The 16,876-nt window shown below is 38.1% G+C and overlaps 1 protein-coding gene across 1 annotated transcript; it reads left to right on the top strand.

The window, feature by feature from the left end:
- Nucleotides 1-9,650: 9,650 nt before the first annotated feature.
- LOC135779009 (C-type mannose receptor 2-like) lies at nucleotides 9,651-16,407 on the top strand. The gene is made up of 4 exons (XM_065289640.1): nucleotides 9,651-9,687; nucleotides 11,510-11,885; nucleotides 12,214-12,551; nucleotides 16,046-16,407. Exons 1-4 carry the CDS (start codon nucleotides 9,651-9,653, stop codon nucleotides 16,405-16,407), a joined length of 1,113 nt encoding a protein of 370 aa, XP_065145712.1.
- The last annotated feature ends 469 nt before the right edge of the window (nucleotides 16,408-16,876 follow it).

The raw sequence follows: 16,876 nt of genomic DNA, 5'->3' as shown, positions 1-16,876 counted from the left end.
TTATTTAACAGCTTTAATATCAGATTCTCATCTTTATTTACTACACATTAAAATTTTTTAGACATTTAAATGTTAGAACCCCAGTCATGTGTTTGAATGGTCGTGCATCATTTCCTCAGTTTTCCTTGAGACAGGAGAAAGATCTGGGAAAAAACAATGAGGAAAAAATACATAAAACGACACGAAAAATAAAGTCGTGCCACAGATACAAAAAACTATTTATAAAAATTTGTGCAAGTGACACGAAAAAGCTAAATTTCGTGCCATGGACACAAATTAATTAATAGTTTTTCTTTACCATAACACGACTTTCTATGGGATCATGTTGGCTAAATGTAGGGTAAATTCAGGCATTGAGATGAATGTTATAAGTGCCCCAATCAACCTAAAGACAACCTTACTGGACTGTATTTACTGTACTTTTCTGACATATTAAGGTTATGACTTATTTTTTTTAGAATATATAAGAATATTTATATCAAAGTTGTATATACATACACATATATATATATATATATATATATATATATATATATATATATATATATATATATATATATATATATATATATATATTTCAATCTCCTGATACAATATGTTTCTTTTGTTTCTTTAATAACTGTTGAATTATATGAAACAAATGTGTTAGTAATATTTTTGGAGTGGGATAAAATTCATGATATTTACTCATCAGATGTCACTTCTGTTCTGTTTCATGTGTGATTAATAAAGATTATGAGCTTATATCAGAGTTTAATGAGATTTATTTCTGGATCTTTAAGGGCTCATTATAGTTGTGGGTACTTCCTACGGCGTAGCCACGACGGCGTATACATACATACTATCTATTTTTAAGCCTTCTAAGCTAACTAAAGGAAAATAACAATAAACAAAAGCGTCTTCACTCCTTGTGTATAATGTACTTTGCGTGACAATCTTACCTGTCCGTCTCTCCCTGGTATCACGGAAACCAAATGCCAGAACATTCAGGACAGAACAAAGGGAAAATGGAAATGAAACAAGAATGAACTGACGTGGTTTGTAATGGAGTATTGCGTTACACGGAATCGATTACTGTATAGTGAGTTTACATTTGATGTATGCATTTCTTCAAGCAATATCATTCTCATTTTCATCTGTCATTTACACTTTAAGCATTGCTCATTCAACAACAATTATAATGTCCATTTTATGAGCTCACACTTAGAAATAAGACGGTTACAGTAGCTTAATTACATTTTTGTTACCATGCGTATGCAATGGAACATGCTTTGGTCATGTATTTAATATATTGATTCATTTATTTATTAATCTATCCTTAATTTATCAATACATTAATTCATACGTTGTTTGGTTGTGGAACATTCTGTGATACAGCGCTTTTTACCAGCAGAGGTCCTCATCGAGCTATGTTGTGAAAAGCTTCGAGTAATGAACCTTTTTCCGAGACAATTGGGTTGAAAGCTTCACTGCTTTAAGAAAGCTTCACTTCGCCATCACTACAAACAAGACAAAAGGGTAATTCATAAACAATATCCAATGAACAGGCAAACAGGTCATAACAAGGAACAGGAACTATAAACACAGAATACCTTGTTAAAGAAAGTTACACCTGGCAATGCTTCACAATGTGATGATGAGATAAAACCAGTTTTATAGAAAACAAACAGGAAGTGAAGTAGAAGCAGAGAGATCGAGTGTCTAATGTCTGGTTGGTGAAGAGGGTGCCACCTGGTGGTAGGATGAATGAGCAGAGGGAGCCATGATGACTACTGACAAACACTTTGGTCTGGTTTCACTAACAGGTTTAAATTAAACCAGGATTAGGCTTAGTTAAATTAGGACATCTAAGTAGCTTTTATAAATATGATGTGGAACAGAAAAATACAAAACAATGACACTATTATATTTTAAGATAATGTCAGATCAAGTAGTTTTCAATCTAGGACAGCTCAAACAAGCATTTCAGTCAAGGACTAGACTTAAGACCTGTCTGTGAAAATAAACTTTAAATAATATAATGAGATATTTGAGAGTTTTTATGATGTGGGGTGCCACTCTTAGTACAGAATTGAGAGGTTACTTGAGTGTAACCTTGTTACCTGAAAAAGCGGAAGGAGATGCTGTGCTGCTAAGCGCTATGGGGAAATCAGATGAGAAAGAGCGCCATCTCTCGCGATTTTGCTAGTATTAGCCAATCATCCATGTAATTTAAAATGCGGATGCCCCGGAGTCTCAATGGAGCCAGTGCTGCATCCATACATTTTGTGTATGTGCGGGGTGATAAAGCTAGGACGACTGTAAGAACCAGGAAGTATCTGCTGTAAAAGCCTGACCTTCTCTCTGAAAGGGCAACATGTTCTATGGCCCCTTTCATCAGTAGAGTTTGTATTTCTTGCAACGGTATGTGCCTTCATTCCGGTCTCACGGAAGTGAATATCATGCCATTGAAGTGCGGAGGATGACGAATAAATTGGATTATGTATCCTATGTGTACTGTGCTTGTTACCCAAGCAGAAACACCTAGCAGGAGTTTCCACGCTGCAAGACTCTCTGATAATGGTATTAATTTTATTATTTCCTCTTGGGGGAATGCTAAAAAACCCTGCACGGGGGGTCTTTAACATTACGTTGGAAACCGCCGCCCCCAGCAAGCCCAGAGGCGGCGGATGTGGAGAGGCTTCGTAAAGGCAGCGGGATGGAGGGATTTGATGTAATATGATATGCCCCGCCCTGCCGGCGAGCCCTACTGTAAAGAGTGGAACCGTCAGGATTGTTTTATTTATACATGAAAGTGCTGAGGTCCTCCCTTAGGGCTGCTGAGTGTGACGAGTCGATCCCCAAGCTCTTAGTGGGGAAACAAGATTCACTACGCTATCCTTTTTAATGTTCCTCGGCTTTGAAAGACCAAGAAGAGGTCGGGTGACCGTGATTGACAGTCCCTCCCCTTGCGTATGGCGAGGCAAAAACTGTTTGAATATTCCCTCATGCTTTTTAACTTTAGTGAATTTCCTGACAACGGAGTCAACCGCGTCACCAAATAAACCTAATGGGGAAACAGGGGCATCTAAAAGAAAAGTTTTTATCCTTCTCGTTTATGCCTGACAGATTTAGCCATAAATGCCTCTCTGTGCTAGCCTGGTCCAACCAGACTCTCGTACATTCATTTCATTTGTACAGAGAGTCTGGCCACGCTACATTGCAAAGCGTTACTTCCGTTAAGGAGGGTCCATTGTTGAAGTTTAAAACTATTGGATCTGCCCAGAGTCACTCAGGATCTGCCAAAGCCAATCGTTAACGTGTGGTCGTGACGTATATCATGCACCGAAACCGTCCGGAAACAACAAGTCAGAATAATCAGACAAACAAAACTTAGCAAACCTGGTTCTTGCTCCAGCTTTAACTTCTGTATATTCGGCAGTTTTGCAACAACGGACCGAATAGCTTTTCTCACGTCTTTCTCCGCTGCCATTACTGAACTACAACTCAAACTGACGCACGGCCTCAACGTCATCGTTCTTAGCCACCCCCATCTATAGCAATCCCAGACGTACTGCTAAAGCGAAATGAAAATTAAGCGGAAGCACGTAGGAGGGCGGAGCCAGGCTATCTCTGTGCTACCAGAGCAGACATAGAACTGCCGATAGCGCGAGCCGTTTATTTAATGACACGAGACAGATCTGTAGTCCTACGCAACTCGTCAAATGTCTCTATGTCTATCGTCTCGCCTGCACTCAAATTCTTTAACAGATCAGCCTGGTATGCCTGTACTATCGCCATAGAATGCAGCGCAGCACCAGCCTGACCTGCAGCTTGATAAGCTTTGCCCACGAGAGCTGAAGTTATTTTACTCGGCTTCGTGGGCAGGGTAGGCTTCTTTAATGAGGCCAGGCGAGAGAGAACTCGCGAACGTCTCTTACACCTGTGGCATCTTGGTATATCCACGCGTCTTCACACCCATGATTTGAATAAATTGACGTTGTAGGCATGAAAACATGCAATGAGTATGGTCTTTCCCATGATTTATCTAATTCACCATGGATATCCTCAAAGAAGGGTAGAGGCTCATGTTTCGTCCTCTCCCCTTTGTCACTAGATAGAAACCTATCCCCTAGTTTGCTTTGTTTGGTGTTCTCTGGCTCGCGAGGCCAGTCAATCTGCAACCTGGAACGCTCGGAGGCTGGTTTATCAAAGTCCGCAGAACCGAGAGAGATATCATCAACGTCATCATTATAATTATCCCCCACATGAACCAAAGAAACACCGGAGTGCGCTTCGGGATCACGCAAAGAAATAAATCTTAAATTTGACGGTGCGGTCAGAAAATCATCACGGCAAGCACTAAGCATTTTTATTGTGAATAATTCACAATGCTCGCACTCAGCAGACTGTAATGCCGTGACCGCATGCTCCTCCTCCAAAAACACAAAACAGTAAGTGTGTGTGTTGTCCTTTGGCATAGCGCGAGAACAAACACAGGACTTAGCCAGCATTAAAAGTAGCTTTTGAAAGGGAACAACAATATCAGACACAACTATAGTATGTGTGAGAATAGAAATATGCTATTGTTATCATTTTTAATTGTATTTTGACAACACAAACTACAATTATACAAATATGCAATTATATATTATATTTCTGCATCTGTACTTGTGTAGCTAATGTGTAGCTTAATGTGACAAAGCTTATCTTACATGTCAGTATAAATCCAAGTAATTTTGGAGAATTAATAAATGTCTTTCTTGTAGGTAAATTAAAAGTCATCTTTAAGAAAACAGCTGATGTCTATTAACAAAAACAAATGTTGGTATGGATATGCATTTGATTGATTTAACAGCATTCAGCTAAGTAGGTTTTGTTAATGCAAAAAATTATTAAGTGTAGTTATTAGCATATACAATACAACAGATGTCAATTTTGACGTGTGTTCCTGTACAAGCAAATGGCGGATGATATCAAAGCATCATGAAAGGGGATTGCTCTGCATTTTTTTTAATCACTCTCGCTGTACTTTTATGTTTATCTGTGCAGCGCTATCGAACAAACTTTTGATCATCTGCAGTGAGGTGGGGGCGTGGGGATCGCATACAAACCAATAGGGCAGGGGTCGGCAACAGGCGGCCCGCGGGCCAAAAGTGGCCCGCCAGTAATATTTTCTGGCCCGTCGGATTAATTTGAAATCCGTTTTTTTTTTTTTTTTTTTTAATCACACTTTTTTATTTTAAAATAACAGTTTACAAAAATGGCCCTGTGTATCATTCCTTCATTCGTTTTTTCAAATCAAAACCAAAAAAAAAGAAAGAAAGAAAAACGACTTGTTTTTCTATTATTTATTTCCTGAACTAAAATCAAACAACTCGTTTTCTGAATGTGCGCTCAGATCAAAAATAACAAAAATGAATGAAAACGGGTTCGGACAAATTTTAATTGAACACCTTAGCAGACCAATGAAATAAATTTAAACAGATCAGGTACTAACAGATTACATTTTAATAAGGGTTTTAATAAGGGTTTGAATAGAAACCTTTCCGGTAAGTCTCATTCGCTTACAGTCCGACTTTTGAACTTTTTTCATTATTATTTATTCGCGTATAACACAGTGACAAATAATATGTATTACCTGATAAAAAAATATTTGCGTCGTGGACAAGTTGCCACCGGCTCGCAAGAATGTCCTGAAAAAAATGCGTATAATAGCTAGTTTAATCTTAACCGGCCGCTCTTTCTCGTTCTCTTTCTCTACCAGCGCATCCGCGATCATAACTGTCATTAGATTTTGAACATACTTCTAAAACACAATCAATCAAATAATTGCAGAGGTTTGACTTCATGAATCATTTGCAAATTTACCTCGTAAATCATGTCAATGCGTCACGCGTGAAGACGTTAAACTCCGTGACATTGCAAATTACTGAAAAGTAATTGCAGGCAATTAGAAACCACTACACAAAATATGATAAAATAAACTCTTTTACTGCAGTAATATTTTAACTATTACACTTTTAACGTAGATTTTAAAGGAATCTACTGTACTGTTCTGTTACTTGAACTTGGGGCTCGAGCCCGACCTTAGGTTCGACAGCAAGTCAAGTTCGTTTACCGTTAATTATTAAGACTAAATGGGCAGGTAAATTCGTTAAAAAATGAAAGTAATCCGCCAAAATATGGTTTTACATGTCTATTAAAATAAAGCCATTATTAATTTTCCTAACGCATAGTTCTTTGATCTTTACCTCCTTTTAAAAATAAATTTGGCAAAGGAGGATTTTCAGCAATTTGTTTGAACAGCAACTCTGCAACCAATGGTTTCGGTTTGAGTGAGAGGCTTCTTCCTATTTAATTTATTATTTATATTTCATTATTTTTTCGGTGACATTTTTTCTCTGCTAACAATACAATGTTAAAATAATATTTATATTGGCACGAACACAATTTTTGTATAACATTTATAATTGTTATAGGCTACTTCATCTCTCTTTTTTCGTTAGAGACATTGAATTTGAGATTCTGGGAACGAGATCTAACGTTAAGTTTTGCGGACCCGTCAGGTCGGGAAATAAAGCGGGTGAACACAGAGTGTATTTTAAGCGGTTTACTGAATAGAACCTTGTCGGAGCTGGACAAAAAGCGGAGACCTCCTTAAACCTTAGGTGTGTATGTGTGTGTCCCGGATAAATATTAATAAAAAAAGGAATACAGTTCAAAAGTCGGACTGTAAGAGTCTTTCATGAGAGCATAAATGCCTGTAATGTTACCACTAATAGTACTTGATCTGTTTAAAATGATTTCATTTATATATTATGCCTATAAAGGTGTTAAATAAAAAAATTGTCTAATCCAGTAATTAATTTTTTATCTGAGCACACAATCAGAAAACCCGTGGTGGTTAATTTTTTCATTTTTGTTTTTAATTTAAAAAAACGAACGAATGAATGATACACAGACCCATAACCATGTTTTTAGCCATTTTTAATGCCGTCTTTCGTATTTTAAATAGGAAATAAAGACAATATTTCTTGACAAAAGATCAGATAGCCTATACTAGGCTAATTCAAAATAAGACGTAAGTGTGCCAACAGCAGTTGGCCCGCCATCTACTGGCTAAAAAAAATATTGGCCCTCGGCCAAAGTTACTTGCCGACCCCTGCAATAGGGTGACGGAATGGTGTATGTTTATACTCTTTTCTAACCACAATCGCTTTTATCCGGATGACGCAATTATCAAGATATGTGTTTTTTTAAGGATGACAAGCTGGAATGAAAACAAAGGGAAATGAAATAGGAGTAAAAAGGCGATTTTTAAAATGTAAGGAGTAGAAACTACAGATAATTGCGTGAAAATGTAAGGAGTAGAAGTAAAAATTCGTCTGAAAAATAATTACTCCAGTAAAGTATAGATAACCAAAATATCTACTTAAGTAAGGTAACGAAGTATTTGTACTTCGTTACTTGACACCTCTGAGGTCAGCCAAGATAGTCACCCCTGAACCGTCCGCCTTGCCCAGGATAGCTAATCCTGAAATCTCTGAACTCTCTAACGTGGACAAAGAGGCCACTCCATGTTCTTTGTCCCTGTCTCCATCCAGGTTTCCTGTTCCGCCCTGATCTCTGGTTCTGCCGACTCCTCCCTGGCCTCCTGTTTTGCTGTTGCAGCTCTGGTCTTCAGGCCCTGTGTCTCTACATGGGCTTGGCCCACCTTCCCTCCCCCAGATCCGCCTCCACTCCACCACCTGCCTGGACTGTTGTTTTAGAAGTGTCTGGAAGCCACTCGTAGGGGTACGGGCTCCTTTTGCTGGCCTTTAGAGGCTTTACCTACCCACAGGAATTAATTGCCCATAACCCCCTGCAACAAACTGATTACTGAAACAACTGCCACTCATTATCTTAACTATTTAAGCCCTGCTCTCTAACTCTCGGTCATTGCGAAGACAGTTGATGCCTGTATTCCATGTTCTCTGGTTTCTGATCTTTACCTGTTTTTTTGATTGATATGTACCTGTTTTGCCCATGTCTGCTCTCCTGTGTATTACCTTTTGCTTATCCCTCAAATAAACCTTAAACCTTTCAAGCCTCAGAGCAGATCGATAAAGTTGTTTTCTTGAAGGAACAATTGCAGCAAGATGGTTTTTGGGAGCTTTGTAGATGCTGCTGGCAAAAATGGATTAACTTCAAGAGTTCACTGCATGGAGGGGAGAACAGTGCATCTGTCTATTTATGAATGTTTTCTGGGGTTCAATAAGAAGTTGCCGCACACACAATTAAAGAATTCAAAGATTATGGGGTGATGTTTGCCGGGGTATCACCAATCTTATTTCTTATTCAGAGTGAAGGTAAAATTGACACTAACAATGAAATCAACATCTGGGCATCACATTATGTGTTTAGTGTGCAAGAGATGAGGAAATAAAACACATTTATGAGTATTTAGCATGTAGTGTACGCGTGGTGTAAAGTTTCATACTGTGTTCACACATTCAGCTCTCTTCCTCATTCAAATGAAGTTTGTCTAAAAAGTGCATTTTTATGATATCTTTCCAGGAAATCCACACTCATCCTGCATCCAAAAACCCCTTTGAATTTCCTGAAAAAAAACACACCTGTTCGTGAGACTTCAGTAGAGAACAATCAGCCATGATGCCAAAGACCCCCAAACTTTATCTCTTTGAGACGATTATTACTACAACAGTATTTACTGTATGTCCATGTATGAAGACTCATTTATACTGTGATAGATCAATAAGTGTGATATTATCAAAACAACATTATTGTCTCTGAAATAAAATAATTTACTTTAAAATGAAATAGTGCTAATGTTTAAGAATTGAATAAAGAAAAAAATGTTAAATATATAAAGTTATATAACTGACATTTGGCTGGCACTCATGTTATGGTGCGTTCCAGGCAGGTTTTTAAACCCGTGAGTTACGACTTCAAAACCACGACTCACGACCTTATGCGTTCCAGGCAGCCCGTAACTCGTGTTTTTACAACCTTCTACCGGTGAAAGTGCACTGGAACGGCAGTCAAACCCGTGACTTCCCACCCGTGAACTCGTACTAGATCAATGTACTCCCAGTTCAGAGTCGTGAGGCGTGGTTTTGAACTCGTGAGTTACGGGTTACGGGTTGCCTGGAACGCAGCATAAATATGCAAAAACAGGGACTGAACTGGTGCCTCATTTCTGTCTGTTGAGTTATTTATAATTACAGTAAAAACAAGGAAATGTAAGGGTATGTGGAAAAATACATCAACAAGGAACTGAAATATGAAAATTATTCACAGATATAAAATAATGACATACTGATAAACACTTAGACAGAGAAACAGAAGATTCAGGAGAGAAACACACAAACTCAAAAGTAAGAACTTTATTTATTTATTGTTTCATTCCTATTAAAATAATATTTATGATATCACAGTGTTTTATAAGGATTGTGTATTAATGTTTAATGACTATTAATGAAACTTTATAAAGAATTGATGAAGAGTTACTGAAGAGATGTTCACTTTTAGCTTCATTTAACAGCTTTAATATCAGATTCTCATCTTTATTTACTACACATTAAAATAGTTTAGACATTTAAATGAATACATTTATACAAACAGAATGAATCAACATCTGATGTTTTCAATGTGTTTGTTTTTCAGAAATGGCTCAAACTTTGTATTTCAGCGTTCTTCTCATCGGTGAGTTTGTGTTTGTGGTTTTATGGTTGAATTTAATTGAATTTATTTAATTGTATCGACCACATTGTCTTACACATAACCACAAAAAAGACATCAAATACAATTGAGGATAAAAACACAAGAAAGTCCAAGATTATTTCCATTGTGGTCCTCAGGCCAAGACACATAAACAATAACAAAACATAAAAACAATTTCTCATTTATGAATAGAAAATAAAATTATCATGTCTATTCTGCAGCCCTATCTAGTAACCAAGATTTGATGCTCCTTTTAAAAGTATTCAAACTAGGAATAACTTTAATTTGCTGATCTAACTTGTCCCATTGAACTGGCCCTATGTAAGCAAAGGCTCCTTTCTTACATGAGTAAGGACGTAGGTCAGATACACTGCAAAAAATGATGTGTTAATTTTTAACACATTGTGTGTGTCATGCCATTTAAGGTGTTATTTCATGTTAAAATAAATGAAAGGGACAACACAAGTTGTGTTAAAAACAGTGAGGGGAGTAACGGTTACAAAGTAATTCCGTTGCTGTAATTCCACTACTTTTAGCGGTAATAAACCTGTAACGAAGTTTTTTTTTTTTTAAATCAAATATCGCAGTTACAATTAGTGAAATTTAAATGAGTTGGTTACTCGAACTCTTTTGTGATAAATGAACACTTGCAGACAAGACATTTCTGATCTAATGTTGCAGGACCGTGGTGGGTGGCACAATGAATAATAACACAGAAGGTGTTTTAGTGTAGGGACGACACTAACTTGTCCCTATACTTACACACCTTGTGTGTTATTTTTCATTTTGCCGCTCACCACAGTCCTACGATGTTAACCCCTTCAACCCTAGGACCCTGTCCCGGGTCCAAAATTTCTTAATTTGACTTAATATAAAATATTCTTTTAATCTTTAATGGTCTGTCATGGACCCCAGTAACACATATGAGATACTGTTGTTTATGTCATGGTCTTGTCAGACATCTGTGTTAGATTTATGTCTGAGTGCATCTGACAGGACCATGACAGTATTATGTTCTGTGTTGGGACATGTGGATTCACATTGTGTGTGTTGCTTCCACATGTTCCCAGTGTCTTGTCGCTGTCGTGATCTTGCCAGACCTTAGTATAGGTTCAGGTCTATGTTCCGAGGGCAAGGTCATGGCAGCATTGTGGTCTAAGTGGGAACACGTGTTTTTCACATTATGTATCTGTGTCACGTGTTCCCAGTGTCTCGTCACTTTTACCCTGCTCCCTTATGTACTCGTGTCTTACGTAATTAATTATGTTCACCTGTTCCCCATTGATGTGTAGTCTTTATCCTCTTGTTCTCTGTCGTGTGCGCGTTCATTGTTGTTGAAAACTCTGTGTTCATGTGCTTCGTGTCGAGATCTGTTCCAGTTGTTTCTGTATCTGTGTTCCACCACAGTGTTATTATTTCATGTTCTGTTTACCTCCACGTGGGTCTGTTTTGTTCTGTTTAATTAAATACATAGTTTATTTTCATACATTCCTTGCGTTTGGGTTCGTCTTTAGTTTTCCTTTTTCGGTGTATAACACACCGTGACAGTTTATTTTTGTTCTATTGTCAATCACATATCCAACAATCGTCGAATGAATAATGAGGTAAAAAATTGTCTTTTGTAAACATATGGGAAACTTGAGTGTGAACTGCCTCAGATAGCACAGATAGACACAAATGATACACCATCTTTTCTTTATCAGCCTACCTTTAAGTCAGACCGTAAGGCCTTCAAACCACGACGTACATGCAAATTCATGCTTTATAATCTCATGAGATTTGACTCAAACTCTTTCTTTCATAGCTCTCTGTTCATTATCTGAATGCATTCAGCGCCGCTATCACCACATAAACATGACGATGAACTGGACTGAAGCTCAGAGATACTGCAGAGAAAACTACACAGATCTGGCCACAGTCAACAACATCAATGAGCTGAGTCAACTGATGAAGAGTGTGGATAACAGCCTGCTGATGAGCAGTAATGATGTATTTGTCTGGATTGGACTGCATAGATCAAGTGTTCATAAATGGAAGTGGTCTCTGGGTGATCCTGTGAAATATACAAACTGGTCTAATGGAGGCTCAAATGGTCCAGATGATTGTGTTTATATGAGAGATGGATCATGGCATCATCAGGACTGTAATTTGAACATGAGATTCATCTGCTATAATGGTGAGTGAAGCTTCATAAAATAACATCAAACCTTCATTCAACAAAACATCATCAGATGTAAACTTTACAAGACAACAATAATAAACATCACAGAAACACGCATATCATGTGAGATTATGTTTGACACATTCACTTCTCTGTAAACTACAGCAAACTACAAAACACTCAGATCAGTTTATTCTCTCAACTTCATTAACAAACATTGAAAGAGTTTTGTAATGAATCAAGAGTTTAATAAATAAGAGTTTCTGTAGATTTACATCTATACTGTAAGTGTATTAAGAGTCAAAGTAAATCATGAATTAATCTTTATTTTCTTAAACAGAGAGCAGTAAAGGATTCATCATTGATGGTTCTTCAGTATCATGGAGAGACGCTCAGAGTTTCTGCAGACAGCATCATACTGATCTGACCAGTGTGAGGAATCAGACTGAGAATCAACAGATTCAGAAGATCATGAATGACACAAACATATCTGAAGTCTGGATTGGTCTGTTCAGAGACTCATGGGAGTGGTCAGATGAGAGCGACTCCACATTTAGATACTGGGGTCTTAATCAACCTAATAATAATGGTAGTTCTGAAGATTGTACAGCAGTCAAAATGAAAGAGCAGGGACAAATGCATGATTTGAGTTGCAGTTTCTATCTGACCTTTGTGTGTCATGAAGGTGAGTAATAAAAGTCAATGTGTTTGATGACAGAAGTTTATAAAGGTAATTTAGCATGTGCAGGATAAAATTTGTAAGAATGTAATTAACATTGCAAGTGTAAAATAAATTTGCATGTAAAAAAACAGTTTTGTGAAGGTGTAAATCAAGTTGCAAGCGTAAGAAAACAAGTTTTGCATCATTGTACTGTTAATCGTAAGTGTAATTCATGTCTTGTAAAACTGAAACTTCATATTTAAACTAAATAAGTATGAACCTCAGTTCATCTGACCTCAGTTTTTCCGCGCTTACACTTTTGGCACGGTTTTTGCGCTGAAATACTTTCAAAAGCATTGCAGGTCTGCAAACAGTGGTGTCCAATGAAAAACACACGTTCATGAACGGCAATATGAATTAATCGCGCAGAATCTGTCTCTTTAAAATAAAACAGTTGTAAATGACTTGTTGCATACGGAGGAAAACTGTTTCCTGAAATAACCCAAGATCTACTGGTCCCTCTGCGTTGGCAGTTTTGTCACGATTCTCTCACTGATTTGAGTTTGCAAGCGCGGGTGGGAAGGCGGGGCTATGAAATGAGGCTCCTGATGTTTTCTCTATTCTGATTGGTTCAACGCCAGTTCTTTTTTCTCAACCTTTGCTTTGTCTTGCTTACTAGGAGACTGCTGCTAGTTTTTACTTAGAAATTTTGTTTATACATTACAGTAAAACTGCTCACATTAATATGGCTTCATTCATAACTGTAGCGATTTTGTTACTTCTGTTGTTGTTTGATTTTTCTGAAGGAAATACGTTAACTAGAATATAGTTTGAATTTGGAATTATATGCTACACTATTCTACTAAAAATAATGAATACATCCACATACTCCATCCTAGACCATAATAATATGGCAAGGAGTAGCCTACTATTTATAACATTACTTAATAAGAAATGAAATGACTCAATGTAGCACCAAATACTCCATTCTGGTCTATACTAAAAAACTGCCATGCTTTGTTGTTCTTTCTCTGTTTTCTTTGTTTCTATTTTATTTGAAGCTGCTTTGGTATGATGAATAATTGTTAAAAACGCTACATAACAAAATTAATGAATACATCCATATACTCCATCTTAGACCATAATAATATGGCACATATTAATCTTGAGTTATATATTAGTAAACTAAATATTACTTTCATATCTGAAAATATAGAACAGTATAACACATACATCTGTTGATTTTCTCAGCAACAATGCAATCCCATAGACTTGACAACAGGTTTTCCTGAGATTTTTTCTCTAATGTTTGAGACTTGACAGGGTGAGGATGTAATTTGTCTTACCTCCCATAAACTCATCATCTCTCCTTTCGGCTTCCCTTTCCCTGCTTTGCACAAAACATTTCTGATGCCCTTCTACAGGAGAATAATGATCGAGTCAAAATAAGATTAGCATTATTCTTTAGAAACTTACTTCTCGTCATGTTTTCATCATTACTCATTCGCGTGGCGTCCCCTTTTGAATGCAGTTGCGCTCGCGGATGAACGCAAAGACGCACGAGGACATGGATACATGCGTGCACACATCAGTGCGAATGTTTCGTTGCTTTACAAGCGTAAATTGGGTAACTACATTAAATATAGATCTGTTTTTGCTGCTATTATCTTTGTAAAGGAATACACTAGTTAACTACTAAAATTTTAACTTGAGATTTACACCTGGGCACGAAAGATTTACACTGGATCACATGCCCCAGGAAAGGGGTGTGGCGACACGCTGTCTTTTAGTCTATCCTCCCTGCTCTGCCCGTTCGTTCTCCTTCTTCCTTAAGTTTTCTGGTGGACACGCTCAGTTCGTTTCTGTGGTTTCTCGCGCTGGTTTCGCTACAAACTGCGCGCAGCGTATTAAACATCATCACGTAGCATTACGGCACAGTGTTCATGGGAAATGTAGGAAGTACTGCCAGAGGGATAAATGACCGAGAACGGAGCTTTATGTATCTTGCATACAATGCCTCATGCATCACCGGCCAAACTGGCTAGTTAGTTTTTATTAACACCCGCCAAAATGAATTAGCCTCGTGGACGATACTGAGAGAACTACGGGCGTTATATTGAACCAATCAGAATAGAGAAAACAATGATTCATCAGGAGCCTCATTTCATAGCCCCGCCTTCCCAGGGACCAGTAGATGTTGGGTTATTTCAGGAAATAGTTTTCCTTCGTATGCTACAAGTCATTCACAACTGGTTTATTTTACACACAGAGACAGATTCTGCACGATTAATTCATATTTGCCGTTCATGAACGTGTGTTTTTCATTGCACACCACTGTTTGCAGACCTGCAATGCTTTTGGCAGTATTTCAGTGCAAAAACCGTGCCAAAAGTGTAAGCGCGGAAAAACTGAGGTCAGATGCATACAGTTCATACTTATTTAGGGTGTTTTCACATATACACTGTTTAGGTCGGCCCAAATGACGTGTCGCTCCGAGTACGGTGCGTTTGGGTCAGTGTGAACACAACAGCCGCACTCGGGTGCGCACTAAACAGCCGCTCCGAGACCGCTCTAAACAGGTGGTCTCGGAGCGGCTGTTGCCGAACTCTGGGGCGACCCACCTGTCGTGTGAACACTGCTGGACCTCGGGCCGAACCAAATACAGGAAGTTCTCCACATGTTTGAGCCACTGGGCTTTCGTTGTGACGTGAGCCGGGTGTTATATTGTGGGTTAACAACAAACAAGCCAATCCTGGTCCGTTGCATAGAGATTCGCTGTCTCCTTTACGTTTGAGCTGATGATTTATAAATGCATAGCTGTCCTCCACACACAAATAGTGACATTACGGGCTTTTGGCAAACGGCTCCGTGAGAAAGGCTTTAATAGAACAGCTACGCAATTTCACGTTAAAGCAAAGAAACTTCGCAAAGACGTACAATGTTTATCTCCACATCTTGATAGCTGCGCTCTCCCTGTCAAGCTGGTTGTCGTGGAAACGTGGGGGTGGTCATGAGACAGTAAGAGCTGTCAGAGACCAATGACAGCGCTGACCGTTGTCACATGGTGTGCAGTGCGGCATTTCGAGTAAAGTAAAATATAAATATATGTGAACACAGACCGCACTAACTGAAAAATTATACAATGTAATTTGGTGCGCTCCGAGGTCGCACCACGGTGCGCACCAACATATGTGAAAACAACCTTAGTGTAAATATGAAGTTTCAGTTTTACAAGACATGAATTACACTTAGGATTAACAGTACAATGATGCAAAACTTGTTTTCTTACGCTTGCAACTTGATTTACACCTGCACAAAATTGGTTTTGCGCACGCAAATTTATTTTATGCTTGCAATGTCACGTAAACTCTCACAAATATGATCCTGCGCATGCAAATCTTTTTGATGTTATTTTACCCTCATAGAAGTTTGTTCATTATTACAATGATCTCAGTTCAGTGTTTGTTGTGTATGTATGTTTTGATCTGATGTGTAGTTTGTGTTTGTTGTGTGTTCAGATAATCTGATATTGATCCAGATGAATCTGAGCTGGTCTGAAGCTCTGAGATACTGCAGAGAGAATCATGTGGATCTGGTTTCAGTTGATTCAGAGGAGATTCAGTTTATGGTGACTAAAGTGATTCATCAGTCCTCTACTGACGCCGTATGGATGGGGTTACGTCACTCCTGTGCTGTTGGTCTTTGGTTCTGGGTGAATGGAGAGATGGTCTGCTATCAGAATTGGGCTCCAGGGAATGAAACCGCAGTGGACGACTGTGACCCTAATGTGAAATCTGGAGCGGTTCAGTCTGGAGGAGATCATCGCTGGATCAGCCTTTCTCAATCTCAACAACTCAACTTCATCTGCATCAGAAAATAATCAAATAATTTGTGTTCATCACTTCCTATTTGTTCTATGTTATTTTTTGTGGTTTTCATTTAGTTTAGTTTTGTTCTATAGCAGTAGGGTCCATTTATAAACATTTTACAGATTAAATACAACATTATGCCTTATTTCAGAATAAATTTATGTATACAAAGGGCCCTATTTTAACAATCTAAGTGCATTGTCTAAAGCGCACAGCCCATTGTCTAAATGGGCTTGTCCGAATCCACTTTTGCTAATTTAACGACGGGAAAATTGGTTTGTGCACATGGTCGAAAAGGGTTGGTCCTATTTTTTTAATGAGTAATGGGAGTATTTTGGGCGTAATGTGCAATAAACCCCTTTAAAAGCCAGTTGTGCTGGCGCTATGTCTAATCCCTGTTTAGATGACGGACTTTGTAAACTGAAAAACTAAGTGGAGGAAGAAGATCCCAAGTTTAATATTAATGTTAAATAATTGTGT

The sequence above is a fragment of the Paramisgurnus dabryanus genome, chromosome 1 (assembly GCF_030506205.2).
Source record: "Paramisgurnus dabryanus chromosome 1, PD_genome_1.1, whole genome shotgun sequence".
Taxonomy (NCBI): domain Eukaryota; kingdom Metazoa; phylum Chordata; class Actinopteri; order Cypriniformes; family Cobitidae; genus Paramisgurnus; species Paramisgurnus dabryanus.
The sequence above is the reverse complement of the archived record's forward strand: the minus strand, read 5'-3'. Positions and strand labels throughout refer to the sequence as shown.